The sequence below is a fragment of the Ailuropoda melanoleuca genome, chromosome 4 (genome assembly GCF_002007445.2).
Source record: "Ailuropoda melanoleuca isolate Jingjing chromosome 4, ASM200744v2, whole genome shotgun sequence".
In the NCBI taxonomy this organism is placed as follows: domain Eukaryota; kingdom Metazoa; phylum Chordata; class Mammalia; order Carnivora; family Ursidae; genus Ailuropoda; species Ailuropoda melanoleuca.
In genome coordinates this window covers 79,394,452-79,408,549 of record NC_048221.1, presented here as the reverse complement: position 1 = coordinate 79,408,549, position 14,098 = coordinate 79,394,452, and the positions used below count along the sequence as shown (strand labels likewise).

Sequence of the window (14,098 nt, the reverse complement as noted above, 5' to 3'; positions counted from 1 at the left end):
CTAACACCCAGCAAGACGGCACTGGGGTCACAGGAACTGCAGCTATAACCCTAAACTACAGGAAGTTTAGGGTTATAACCCTAAGTTTATAACCCTAAACACACCTGAGTGGCAACGCAGGTCTACTCCAGCGTCCCTTGGGAACCCTGGGTTTAACTTCTAAATGAACTCTGCAGCTCTCAACTTTGCTTGGGAAGTAAGCACCTGAGCATGAGGGTCCACACTGGACTTCCCATCCGAGCTCAGACAAACACTGTTGAGAAAGAGTTGTAATCATTCTCAAGGAGGCTTCCTGTGCTGCAGTAGGCATCTGTGTTCAGCCCCAACCCGAATAACACATAAAAAAAAGCCAGAGTAGCCTAGCTGAAACTAAGCCATTTCACGAGTAGTATGTATGCACTAAAACTATTCCGTTTAACACACAAGTATGCAGATATATTTTAAATTCCCAGAACTGCAGAACTTGGAAAGAACTCCATTTCTGTCGACCACAGAGAATCAGCTTTCTGCCAGAAGTGCAAGTGTCATAGGAGAGGACGCACCAGTGAGCAAGCCTTATTCTAAAGCTTTAATAAACCTTTAATAAAGGAATGATCGGGAATGGGGACAATTCTCAGTGGTCTAGGATCCAGCTACTACTTGATAGAAATTCTAATTCTGAAAATCTGAATGAAACTGTAAGGCTAAGCTCCCCTACAAACCAAAGCTTCTATGAGATAGAAGAGGAAAGGCAGATCAAAAGAGAAAAGCAAACCCCAATCAATCAATTCCCAGGCAGGCGGCTAATATAAAAGTGATCACAAATCTAGGTACGCAGGAAGTAACTGAGGGAGCAGCAGCCCCGGACAGTCTCCCCAGGTTCTGCACCAAGAGAACAGCCAGTTTCAGGAAAGTCCTCACTGCTTCCCCCAACAGCAATAACATGAACTCTCTGGTCTAGGAGGCAGACAGGAAGAAGCTGCCCCGGAGAACCGAAAGGCAAAGCACCGCCAGCACCCTGCGGCCACGTACCGTCGTCAGCCTCTCCAGGGCGGAGAACCTCTCGTCCCAGGTGGCTGCAGACTTCTCAAAAGCCTCGTGGCGCTTGATGAGCTTCTCCACCTCGTCCACACTCTGGCCTATTTCTCGGCTGGATAGGTAGGGCTCCTGTCCGAGCAGCCAGGCCTCAGCCACGCTGGCATCCCGTGAGAACTGGTGGACCTCCAAAACTGCACAGGGTACCAAGAGTGAGTGTGGGCCAGCAGCGGGGCCTGGCCGTTGGGGATGGCGCTGCCCTCTGGAGGCAGCTGCCCGCATGGCCAGTCTACAGACCAGATCAGCGCTGTCCTAAGTGTGATGTGCGCTACATATCCAACTTTAGCTGTTTTAGTAGCCACACAGAAAATAAACAGGTGAAATCTTAAAACAAACAGATGAACTTACCAAGGATATTTTAGATAACCCGACAGATCAAACTAGCATTTCAACATGTAAGCAATATAAAAAAAATGAGACGGGACTTCTTTTCCTTCTGTCTTTGAAATCTGATACGCATTTTACATGTATAGCACATCTCAGTTTGGACCGGCCACATTTCGCGTTCTCAAGAACTGCATGTGGACAGGGGCTACAGCAGACAGTGCTCGGTACAGGCCCAGAAGGTATGCTCTACTCACTCGGCCCCACTTCAGTAAGCTTTAGGGCCCTGAAGGAATTCAGTCTACATACAACCAGACCACGCTGATGAAGCAGGCATTCATCCATCAACCACCCTTCCCAGGGTGGTAGCTGTAGGTTTTACTTTGGGGGGGCTGAGAGGGAGGAAAGGATATGGGGGACACTCTAGAAAGTAGGGACAATATGGGCTGAGGCTTCTGCTTTCTTTGTTCTGTTCCTCCACACATGAGGAAACACAGCAGGACATCCGCCGCAGTGGAGGGAGGGGCAGGTTAGAACTTGGCCAGCTTTGCACCGTGGCCAGCACTCATTTTCGTTCCATCATAAAAGGTGATGCTTTGGGCCACAGGGGTGAGACATGGACTGTGGGCAGCATCAGCATCCCCAGGAGCTGCCGGCTGCCTCTCTTCGGCAGTCTGGCCGCCCTCAACAAGGCCACAAGGAGAAGACGCCACCGATGCACGAGGGACTCACCCCCTCATCACGCATGCCCAGCACAAAACCTGGGGCCTAGGTCACAGTGCGGAGCAGTACAGGCTTTGCTGAAGTGAACATCCCCTGGGAGTTCTCAAAATTTATACACCAAATTCTCATCCAAAGAACGGTTAAGAGCAGGATTTGGTTCTAGCCCAAAAGGGTGCGGTGCCTTCCTTACGCATTTTACAAACCTTTTAGACAAGGCCCCCCAGATTCTGTCTCCAGTGAGTACCCCTGGTGTCTGAGAATGGGGTTCTATTACACTAACAGAGCCCTGAGCCCCACACACAGCATGGCGAACCATGATACATAATGCTCGAGCTGGGCTACCTTCAGTGTTCATACCTACTACGAGATGCTAGTCCCAGTACTGCATGTTATAAACTCTGTGGTAGCTCACAGATTCCTTTATAAAACCAGATTAAAATTAGAATCTACCTCAGAGGGTCCCCTTGGGGAGTAAATACAGAAAAATATATACAACACTTAGAATAATGCCCAGCTCATTGCAAAACCTTCATTGTTGGTAGCTTTTATAAAGTTACCAACCTTCTATTAAGAGCACAAGATGTAAGACCTAATCAGGCCAACTTTCTACCTTCTTGACTGCAGTAGTAATTCCTCTTAAAGATAACTAGAGGAGGAGGGGACTTCAAGCTAGAGTCTACCAGAGGGACACCGAATTGTCATTCCATGCTGTTCCTGAAGAACACCTCAATCCCACTTACAACACTGAGATCAATCATAGGATAAAAAATAATGCATATGCCACAGGGAACTACTTAAAAATACTTAGCATGAAATGGTGAACTTGGGCATTAAGAAAGAAGCATTTAGAACACCAAAAATCACTACGTGATAACATCATATCAAATCATAGCAGCAAACTAAACTTGCATGTGGTCAATGGACACCCAAAAAAGAAGAAAAGATAAGGAGGTCCTTACTCAGTCTTAACCATTCCCATCGGTCTTCCCACTTGTCAATCATTTCTTTTCTCTTTTCTGTCAACTGCAGTAACTTTTCCTTGATCTGTGAGAAAAGAAGAACAGGGACATCTTAACAGATTGTACCACATCGTTCTAGCCTTTCCCTTGATGGGCCACTTTGCCCAAGGAAAATATATTTCTGTAGAGACCACTGCTAAACCAGGGAGTACCTCAGGACTACTCAGTCTATTTATGGACCAGGCAGAAGAATATGGCAACATGCCTTCCAGAGGGGCTGAGAGGAAGGCTGGGCTCCACCCAAAGCTGCTGTCGTGAGGAGGCCAACCATGCTCTGAGCCCCCTCCAGATTCTGGGGCTCCATACGGCGAACACACCCAGGAAGAGATGGACAGTGAGGGGGGCAAAGCCCTGACCTCTCTGAGAGAACACCCTACCCCTGCAAGGGGGCCACGTGCTGACTCATCATTTCTCTCTTTATTACCATCACCAAAACTAGAATTAGACAGAAAAGGGATGCCACCCAGGGTGAGTACGGATGGAGGAGGTGACAAAGGACGGAACTGCAGAAATGGTCTTTTGTGCCTAGGGTGTTCTAGTATTAACTACCCCACACACACAGGAGAGGAGCAAAGAATTTCAAAATAAGTGTAAGCATACACATATTATGAAGACATATGTATTTCTCTGTGTATGTGTCTGCACATACACATGCATACATACTGACAACATAAAGTTATCTTACATCTTAAGACTGTCTGTATTCACTCTGGGGCCCTAAAGCCAAGAGCCGTCCTACCTCCTCAGATGCATAGTGCTTTCTCGCCAGCAGGGATTTCCCAAGCTCAATGCAGGTTGTGAAACTGTCGTTACGAGCATCGATTTCAGCTTTGATACCTTGATGATTATTCATTAATAGTTCAACAGATGATACGTCCCTAAAATTAGAGAAACAGTACCTCATTTAGGAGATCAAGCTTTCCAAACAAACATGCAGGTTTCAAAACACATAATTAACTTGCAGGAAATCATTCAACAGCAGAATATATCTTTCAGGTCTGATTCAGGACCAGCAATGCAACCTAACATTTGGAATAAGTTTTCTCTGATTCGTGTGTGTGTGTGTGTGTGTGTGTGTGTGTGGCGCGTGCGCACACGTGCGTGTACATGCATTTGCTAATTCAAAATGGTTGCCAGGCAGGTGCCAGAAAAGCCACTGGATTTCTGTTCAAACTTTAACACCCTCATGAGTTAGGGCCAAAGGTTCAGGACATGTGTGTTCCAAAGAGCAGCTGGTATCGCCCTCTTATTCAGGCATGAAGAGGCACACAGAGCCAGAACCAGCTTGGAAATTAACAACTGTAGAGCTGTGAGACCTTCTCATGAATCAAAACCTGAAGTCCTGATCTGGGAAATACAACTGCTTTTTATATACCCAGTAATAAAAGATTTTTTCTCAATTACAGCAGGGGCTGGAGCTGGCAGGGGTGAAGCTGGAGGCTGTGTATGTGCCGGCCCGTTCATCTCTTAGCCGCTCTTCACTGCCTCGCAGCAAACACGGCCAGAGAGAAGATATGGAAGAAATAGTAAATAATCATCTCGAGACACCACTGAAGCAGACGGTGAGGAGAAGAGACACCTTTGGTGATGCATGTGAAAAGGGATACAGTGGTTTTTAATCTCAGACACAGAAAAAGAATTCAATTCCAATGATGAGGGAGAGCTAGTCATGCCCAAGGTATGTGAATACTTGTAGCATGAGGCCCAGAGAAAGGGCAGGAAGATAGGAGGGAATGTGGAGCATGGGGGTAGGAGAGAGGGTTGGACAGCACTGTGCCTGGTTCCCTGGTAACTGTGTGCTGCAGACAACAGAGGCAATGGAGGCTGCCCCCAAACCGCTTGGCACCCCAGCTCTGGCCCCTGGTTCTTTCTAGAAGATCCCTCTAACAATCCCCCGGGGTCAGCAGGCGGGCCGTCCTCCCACCCAGGAGGCTAGGAGAGTTACCTGGGCTTCTCCTGGGCTTCGATCTGCCGGATGACATCCTCCATCCACAGCATGAGGTCGCGCACCATGCTGAAGAAGCGGAACTTGTCCCCAGTGTCCACCAGCCGCACCCTGCGGCCCTCACAGGCGTCCAGCAGGGCCTTCCAGGCTTCCAGGACCTCGTTCTCCCGCTTCTGGATGTCATCAGCCTTGTCACCTGCATAGGCTGCCTGGAGACGGGCTGCGTCCTCCTGGAGCTGCCTCACCTGTAAAGCCACAGGGGAGATGAGTCAGCTCAGATGGGTGCGCATTCTCTCCACTGCCCCACCACTCCCTCCATGCACACCACACACTGTTCTACACTAACGAGAACGCCGAGTCAGTATGGGGCCCGTACACCCCAAGCAGCTCACAAGAAGCACACAAGAGATCCACATCGGAAATATCCAAGTTTAGTATAAATGTATCGAACTGCATGACAGAGTTCAGTGCAAATGAGAAGACAAATGAAATGCTACTGGAATGCAGGCAGGAGACCTTGGTCAGGTGTCCTGGAGGGGGCCTGGGATATAAAGATGGTACAGAAAGCAGAGGGTACATATGCAGACATATTCAAAAAATCAACATGCAACCAGCTCCTGCAGGGTACAGATTTTTTTTTTTTTTTTTTCATCACGAACAAGGAACTACCATGAAGAACTCAGTTTGAAAACAAGTTTCCCATTGTCATGTGATGTTGCTGTAAGAGCTCTTACATGGGCCAGTTCAATTTGAAAAACAAAAATATATCATTTAATATAGCTCAAAAAACTGACTGACATCCAAGGTGGAATTTTCACTAGCCAAATTTCACTAAAAACTCTGCAGACCAGCAAGTGCACACGGGCCTTAGGGAGAGATGCTCCACGGTACTGTAATTTGTCATGAGTGGATCTGACTGTTGAAAGGACAGCGCACTACCGCTCCTGTGGAAGGCACAGGCACGATGCGTCAAAATTACAAACGCAGGTACCTTTTGATTTTGTGATTCCACTTTGGGGAATTTATCCTACATAGTTATGCACATACAGGAAATGAAAGACACATTATTTATTGCAGCAACATCTGTAAAAGCAGAAGACTGAAAATAAAGGTCCACCAGTGAGAATCTGGTGACATTCGTGATGGGACATTCATACAGGAGGCTCTTCCGCAGGGATGAAAAAGAAAACTCATGCCGAGTGTTCCAGGAGGATGGCTCTGCAGAAAAAAGCAAAGTGTAGACACTGCACCTAAAATCTACTTTCTGAGACATAAAGGGGGAAAAACAAGCACCGGCTTTCACCTTTCTGGGGGGAGGTGTGGAAGGGAGATAGGCCTTTACAAGAGAAAGTCATAACTGGCTATTTTATATTTTTAGATTTCATTCTTTTACATTTTAGTAGTGCCATGCTGTAGACGACATCTAATTAAAAACACACATATAGGAGAAATATACACCCAGCCTTCATTTATTGAGGCTGTGTGATCACAGTCCGCAGACAGGTGTCATCCCAGACTACGGGAGCCTTGAGAGGCCTGTGAGGGGAGAATGCTGACAGATGCCAGCTGGGGGCCGTAAATGGGGAGAAGAGGGAAGGCTGGACCACACGGGTGCTTTCAGGGAGCTGGATATTGACCCCCACCACACAGAAGGACTTTAGGCGGTGGCACGTAAGGAAAACAAATTTCTGCAACAGATGCAAAGAAGAATCAAGGGGGTTTGTTTTCCGTGATGGTTTGATTTCCATATCCTCCCTTCTGGAAATCTTCCATGACTGTGACTCAGGTATAATTCAAAGTACAACGAGCAAGTTCCTAGGAAATTATTTGAAAAACTAATTTTCTATATGACTAACCAAAGCTTTCCCCACAATTAAAAACAAAATGAAACAAAAAAAACCCCCTTTCCTTGTGCCACTGGTTGTTTTTAATTTGTTCTCAAAAAAACCAAAAACAAACAAAAAACCCCCAAGGAAACAAACAAAAACAAGATGGCGGAGGAATAGCAAAAGTGAAAATTCCCCACACAAATGAACTACTACTCTGAGAAGTCACTGAAGACCACTACTATGGCTCCCATGCAGAGTGGAGAGTGGGCTGGCACAAGAGTTAAATGACGGGGAAGGACACACCGCTGGCTTCTGGGAGCCTGCCCCAAGGGCCTCTCTCTAATGCTGTTACCAGAAACCTGGGCTGAGTCTGTATTTGCAGGAGGGGCACACATACTTCTAGAGCTGTAAATGGCCTCATCCAGCAGGTATGGTGAGGCGGAGACTCTCAAGACGGGAGGCAGTGGACTCCTGCCCTCCCTCCAGATGAGATGGGTGCCCTCAGCAGTCTGAGGCTCACCAGGTGGAGGGGTTTAATGAAGAAAACAAGAGAACAGCTCCATCATCTGTGGAGTCTCTTGAAGTTCTAAAAACGAAGTGATTTTACAGGTGCAGGAAAGACCTACTGCCGTAAGGTTTGTTCTAGCTCTGCCTGGAGGCATTCCACAAGGTCCCCCAAGCTCTTTTTTATGTAACAACAGTTACAGAACACGTTCACAGCTCTCATGGGAGCATACATCTTGCAAACAACATCTCAAGCCTCAAAGCATTAGGGAACAGAAACAAAGACAAATTGAATGGCAAGTTGTCACAGAGCTGGGAAGTCCACCAGCTCTGAAGGAAAGACTGGAAATCCTTACAATACACAGTGGACCCTACTAAATTCTGCTTCATGCAGACCCTCGGCCACTCCAAGTACCTCTATTTAAATATTCCCTCCATACCTTCTACTTCCTTGGTGGAACTACTGAAGCCACTTAATCTGCACGGAGCCCCAGCTGTGATCTATCAGTCTCTAGAAGGAGCCAATTAAAGGTAGGGGAGAAGACAACGGTGGTAAAGGTGGTCCCTCCAGAGAACAAACTCCAAACTACACGGAAGACTGGTAAGGCCGAAGGCACTGGAACAGGGTCAGCCCACAGTCAAAGCGGGGCCGCGTCCTTCCATAAATCAAGATTGACCATTCCACAGCCATGCTCCTTCATTTCGTATTGTCTAGGGCCGCCTATGTTGTAACGGCAGAGCTGCAGATTTGCAAGGGGGACCGTGTGTCCCACAAGGCTGAAAATATTTACCATCTGCGCTTCTACAGAAGGAGTCTGCTGATGCCTGCGCCCTAGGTTACCAACGAGCTCCTGACAGACAAGAACAACCCTCCTAATGTACTCAGGGCTGGTATCTTCAGTGAAACTGGCTTCTTCTCCAGGACCATGAAGTTGAGAGAAAAAGATACAATTGAGTTTTCATTACAAGTCATAAGACTGAACAAGACACTGTGCAGAGATTGGGGAGTGAACTAAAGAGTGATTATACTCCAGGTTCTCACTGCTGAGCTGTTATCATTCTGTCAAGCATCTTTTAAAGAAAGTCTTTGTGTCAGCCATATTGGACTGCGGGAGCGGGGAGACCAGGTGTATTAAAACATTAGAATCTTGTTTTCTCACTTTCCGGACCTATAACTCAGATCCTGGTGGATGAAGAATAATAAGGTATTACTGTGGAAATGATTCTGGGTGAATATGCTAACATAATACAAATTTGTGTTGAGACGGTCTAGAACTGGCAAATGTACCAGCCGCTTGTACATCTGGGTTTGTTTTAATCGTAGGGATGGTTACTTAATGATGTCTGCGCATGCAGCAAACTGTGACCTTTACGGACTGAGCTCTCCCAAATGGAGCATTTTAACTGTGTGTGTGTGTGTGTGTGTGTGTGTGTGTGTGTGTGTGTGTGTGTGTGTGTGTGTGTGTTGAATCTGGGCAATTCTTGGAGGCATGTTTTCAGGAGCCAAGGAATGAACAGAGACGCTCAAAGATGCATAAAGACGCTCCCCGCCACCCTGGGCGGCTCCCTGACCCACCTGAGTGCCCAGAGCCTGGATGTCATGCTCGAATGTGGTGTGCATTCTCTGTAAGGTCTCCACTGTGTTCTGATCTCTCCCAAGCTCCTCGGGGAGTTTCTTGTGCTTGTCCTGGATGCGCCCAAAGATCTCCTTGGCGTCGTGGTAAAATTTGTGCAGTTCATAGGAGGCGGCGAGAATTTGTGTTCTCGTGTCAATGAGCTCCAGGAGGTCAGCCCAGGCTTCGTTGAGCCCGTCCTTCCACTCAGCGATGGTGGCAGCATCTGAATGTCCAGAGTTGATGAGTTCATCAGCCATGTGATTGACCGTGTCCACACGCTCCTGCCCAATGTTCCCGGTGTCTCGGGCAAATTCCCGGAATCGTTCTTGTAACATCTGAAACGGAGATGAGCGTTAAAAAAAAAAAAAAAAAAAAAAAAAACAAGTGATACTACCATGAACATTTTATTCTTGATCACATGAACGTCCTTTGGAAAGAAACAAGCAGCACACATGACTTAACAGGTCCTAGCTCTAAAAACTCAACCAGGCTTCCTTCTTGCTCGCTGTCGCAGAGCAAGGCCCTGGCTTCATCTCCTTTCACTACTGGGGAGAAGGGCACAGAGAGGTTAAATAAGCTAAGTCAAAGTTGCCTGTTGGTAAAAGAGCTGAGCTGAAACCAAACCCCAAGACCTTTGACGTGAGTCCAGGGCGTGTGATGTGCTTACAGATAAGGAGTCAAGTGGCCGTGTGCACAGCGCGCATCGCACGGCTGCCCCTGCTCTGCCCACGGTACTTGCCGTGACGTGCTCGTAGTCCTGTCCCAACTCGTGCGACCCTGCGACCACCTCCCTCTCGGCAATCCACTGCTCCAGGTCATCCACCTCCCGGTTGAGCTGGAAGAGCCTGTGCCTCTCGTCCAGCTTGCCCCTCCGCTCTTCCGCGAGGTCTTTCAGGCCGGCGTACAGCTTATCCACTTTGGACTGCCGCATGCTGATGCGCTCACTGGAAGAGGGGGAGGGGAGGGAGAGGGGCGGCAGGAAAAGAACCTTAAATGTCACATTTTCTTCAGGGAGAAAACAAATGAGGTGGAGACGCCAAGAAAGCACGTTACATAAAATTTCTCGGAGGAAACTTCTGGTTCACCTATTTAGCTTAAAAAATAAAACTCTGGAATTTGACCTTGAGTAATTTTAGAGCCCACATGTAAACAAGACACAATCATTACGGCTGAAAGCCATCCTGACTGTGATGATAGAGGGTGGGAGGACAAACCCTAACTCTCTGCACCGCTGGCTCTGGAAATCAGGATTTCCTTTGACGTTAAAAGTTAATGCAAAACCCAGGAGCCATCTTCCATTCTCAAGAACCATGCGGCTGAAGGGACAAATGATATCCCTGTCCGGCACACATCTCCACCTTCTCTGGGGTGCAGGCTCCTCCCCACCACTCCTGTCAAGTGGGTCCTGGGAGCACTTCATCCCTTCCAACTTCTCCCCAGCATGACTGTCTTCTAAGAGGCAATCAGAGACAAGGATTTCCCGATGCTCGACCCTAGAGACTAGGAAGCCGCCCTCCTGGGAATCCTGTCATGAACACATGAAGGACCCCCTACACCACATGGCCACCGACTGCATCTTCAATGTGCCTTGGCTGACGCACAAAGCCGATTCTTTTCCTGAGTTATAAAAGGCAGTTACAGAGCAAGCCTAAAATAACTGCCATTAAAATTAATATGTGAACGTGGTATAAAATGGGGAAGGACCACACACACTCCTTTTCTTTATTCCCGAGGTGCCTGAAGGACTTGATCTGTGAGGAAGTGGTATCATCTTGCTCCTATTATTTTACAGGTCGGTGCATGCTTGTCTACCACTCAGTTAACTGCACTGCATGACCTTCAACCCAAGGGTAGGTTTTGATAACCAGTACCTGTGCAAGTCAATCTGCACTTGACTCATGACACCAGTGACTTTTCAAGAGGGCCTTGGCTCATAGGAGATATTTAACTCAGAAGAGCAATTTCCTAATGTAACAATTCACCCTTCCCATTCAGTACAGGCCTACTGGGTCTATTTGACAGACGCTTCTCAAAGATCTCCGTCACCAGTTACTCAAGATGGATGCTGCCATGTCTGTTCGCACGGGTCAGAGTAACAGACCCTCACGCTGGGAGGAACTGAGAAGCCCGTCTCATCCTGACGACAAAGTCCTCACCTTTCAGGATGGCTGTCAGCCACCAGGGCCCGGCTGGTCTTGGAGAGCTGATGCACGGTCTCCGCATAGTCCTCCACTGCTTGTTCCAGAATCTGGTGCTTCTTTAACATGGAGACGGCACTCTGCTCATCCTGCAAAGACGGGGAGGGTCACAATCAGTTGTCCCCTCTGACCCAACACCAGCTTCAAGCAGGACCAGCTGACTGCATGATGGGTGGAAGGAAGAAATCATGAGAAAGAACAAAACCACAAGTGTGATATGGGCAGGACAATGCTGAACGCTTTCAGGACAGTCAACCCGGACTGGACCATGGGAGGCCCCGTGAAAGATAACCACAAGGATCGTACGGAATGAGTGAGACCCCTCCGAGGTACAGGCTCAAGCCCAGGAACCCACGTGTGCCCTGGCTGGCTGAGGCCATACATAGATGACAACATCCTGCAACCCTAACAACTTTTAGGGTCTCAAAAGCATCTTCTCAAGTTTAGGTAACTCTATTAACTAAAGAGAGCAAAAAGGACTCTGGGAAATATCTATTAAAAAAAGAAAAAAGACAAAAAAAAAAAAAAAGGATACACCTAGTCTTAATGACATATACCAGGGTTCAGATAGGAAGGTTCTCGTCAAGGGGAGATCCCCCCAGATTCTAGTCACCTTCATGCACCGTGGTGTCACCCGTGACACTCGAAGGCAATGATGAAATGCTTCACAAAGACACAGTCACCAGCAGAGAACAAGCTCGGGGTGGGAGTCTGAGGCTGTCCAGGGCGGGGCTGGAAACCTCTCTCACCTTGGCCTTCTCCTCAGACATCATGTACAGCTCCTGCTCGCTCATCCACGCCTCAGCCTCGGCCGCGTCGAAGTAGTACTGCTGGGCCCTGTGCGCCTCCTCAAGCCGCCTGTGGCGCTTCTCGGTCTCCTCGATGAGGAGGCCCCACAGCTCCTTGAGGTCAGCCAGTCTCCGCCGGATGGCCTCGGCATTGAGGCTGCTGCTGTCGGTGACAATGCTCTGGCTCCTCTCGAAGATGTCATCAATGCGAGGCTGGTGTCCCTGGATCTCTTTCTGGAGGGTCTGTGGGAGCAGGGGCAACAGAGGCTTGCTGAGCTGTGACAGCAGGCTGTTCCACGAGCGCCAAGGGGAAACAGCGCTCTCTCACGCTCTCTGACCTGCAGTCGGGAGCAATTATTCATCTGACTGAGCTAGCCCAAGCACAAACCCTTACCTGATTTTTCTTTATTAACAGCTGCACAGTCTGGAGGTTGTGGCCATGATCCGTGGAAGTTGCCAAAGGCATCCTCTCTCCAACCCACAACTGGAAAGAATTGTAAATTTAGGCGGTCAGGACTGCTCAAAAAGAACGAATATTTGATGCCAACAAGCGCAATGGAGGATCAGCAGGGAGGTCAGCCAAAGAGAGGGGTGTGTGATCCCCCTGGGAAGGGCTGCCCGAGGTACAAGGCGAGGGCTGGTCTTTCAGACGCTACTTCATCCTCACTGCTGGACTCACTGCAAGTCCTCACCCTTAATTTATTCTTAAAACTACTATTCTAGGGGGATTAAAACCCTAGAACATCTTTAGAAAATCAAAGAAAACAATGGAGTTGCATTTCGTGTAAATACCTAAAAGCATAGGCTTCGATAATCCAGCTCACCAGCACAGCCCAAAGTGAGTCTGACAAAGAAGTGAGAACACGCCTGAAGGCAGGACAGATGAGGAAGCTTATGGAAAGGCCCCTGGCGTGCTGAAGGTCTACTTACAATCTCGTCTTCCACATCCCTGTTGAACTGATGGATCTCTTTGGAGGCCAGCAGGTTATGCTTTCTCTCGTTCAAGGGCTCCAGCAGTTCCATGAACTTGGTCTGCACGGTGAGGCGCTTGCTGTCCACCTCGTCGGTGCTCTTCCCCTCCTGACTCAGGGCCTGGGCCTGGCTCTGGAGCTCCTCGATCTCCTTCTTCCGCACCTCCATTTGGTTCTCCAGCATCTGAGGGCAGAAAACATCAAGTGTGTCACACCAGAGACATGGGAGACACACAGTCCTATAAAATGCTTTGGGCACTGGCCAAAAGGGAAGACTGAGTATAAATTTATATAATGGAGGGGGCGCCTGGGTGGCGCAGCGGTTAAGCGTCTGCCTTCAGCTCAGGGCGTGATCCCGGAGTTCAGGGATCGAGCCCCACATCAGGCTCTTCCGCTATGAGCCTGCTTCTTCCTCTCCCACTCCCCCTGCTTGTGTTCCCTCTCTCGCTGGCTGTCTCTATCTCTGTCAAATAAATAAATAAAAAATCTTAAAAAAAATAAATAAATTTATATAATGGAGAGTCTAAGAAAGGATTCTTAACATCTATATCAAACTACCAATCAATCCCTTTCCAGGATTTCTTTTTTTTTTTTTTTTTAAGATTTTTTATTTATTTGACAGAGAGAGACACAGCGAGAGAGGGAACACAAGCAGGGGGAGTGGGAGAGGGAGAAGCAGGCTCCCCACTGAGCAGGGAGCCCGATGTGGGGCTCAATCCCAGGACCCTGGGATTGTGACCTGAGCCGAAGGCAGACACTTCACAACTGAGCAACCAGGCACCCCCCCACCCCGCTTTTTAAAAGTAGGTTCCATGCTCAGCGTGGTATCCAACATAGGGCTTGAACTCCTGATCCTGAGATCAAGACCTGAGCTGAGCTCAAGAATCGGACGCTTAACCGACTGAGCCACCCAGGTACCACCCTTTCCAGGATTTTTTAACTCAGGAACAACATTCAAGTTCATCCAGGAACTCAGAAGGCAAATAACAAGACAAATAAGAATTAATTATAGGGAAAGGATAGTCTTCATCTGCTTGTTCAGAAGCCACAATGATGCTGGAAACCCATGTTAACCATCAATAATGTCTTAAGGTTCGAGTTCTTTTA

The 14,098-nt window shown here is 48.2% G+C and overlaps 1 protein-coding gene across 4 annotated transcripts in view; it reads right to left on the bottom strand.

Annotated features, from left to right (window-relative positions):
• The window catches only part of SPTBN1 (spectrin beta, non-erythrocytic 1), a 194,803-nt gene that overhangs the window by 14,397 nt on the left and 166,308 nt on the right, over positions 1 to 14,098 (bottom strand). For all 4 annotated transcript variants that reach the window (XM_002914046.4, XM_034659139.1, XM_034659140.1 and 1 more), the window contains 10 exons: positions 12,951 to 13,175; positions 12,415 to 12,504; positions 11,982 to 12,263; positions 11,191 to 11,321; positions 9,774 to 9,978; positions 8,995 to 9,369; positions 5,086 to 5,330; positions 3,880 to 4,018; positions 3,081 to 3,165; positions 1,012 to 1,208 (listed from right to left, as the gene is read on the bottom strand). In XM_002914046.4, coding sequence (XP_002914092.1) covers positions 1,012 to 1,208; positions 3,081 to 3,165; positions 3,880 to 4,018; positions 5,086 to 5,330; positions 8,995 to 9,369; positions 9,774 to 9,978; positions 11,191 to 11,321; positions 11,982 to 12,263; positions 12,415 to 12,504; positions 12,951 to 13,175 — 1,974 coding nt within the window. The remainder of the gene's footprint in view (positions 1 to 1,011; positions 1,209 to 3,080; positions 3,166 to 3,879; positions 4,019 to 5,085; positions 5,331 to 8,994; positions 9,370 to 9,773; positions 9,979 to 11,190; positions 11,322 to 11,981; positions 12,264 to 12,414; positions 12,505 to 12,950; positions 13,176 to 14,098) is intronic.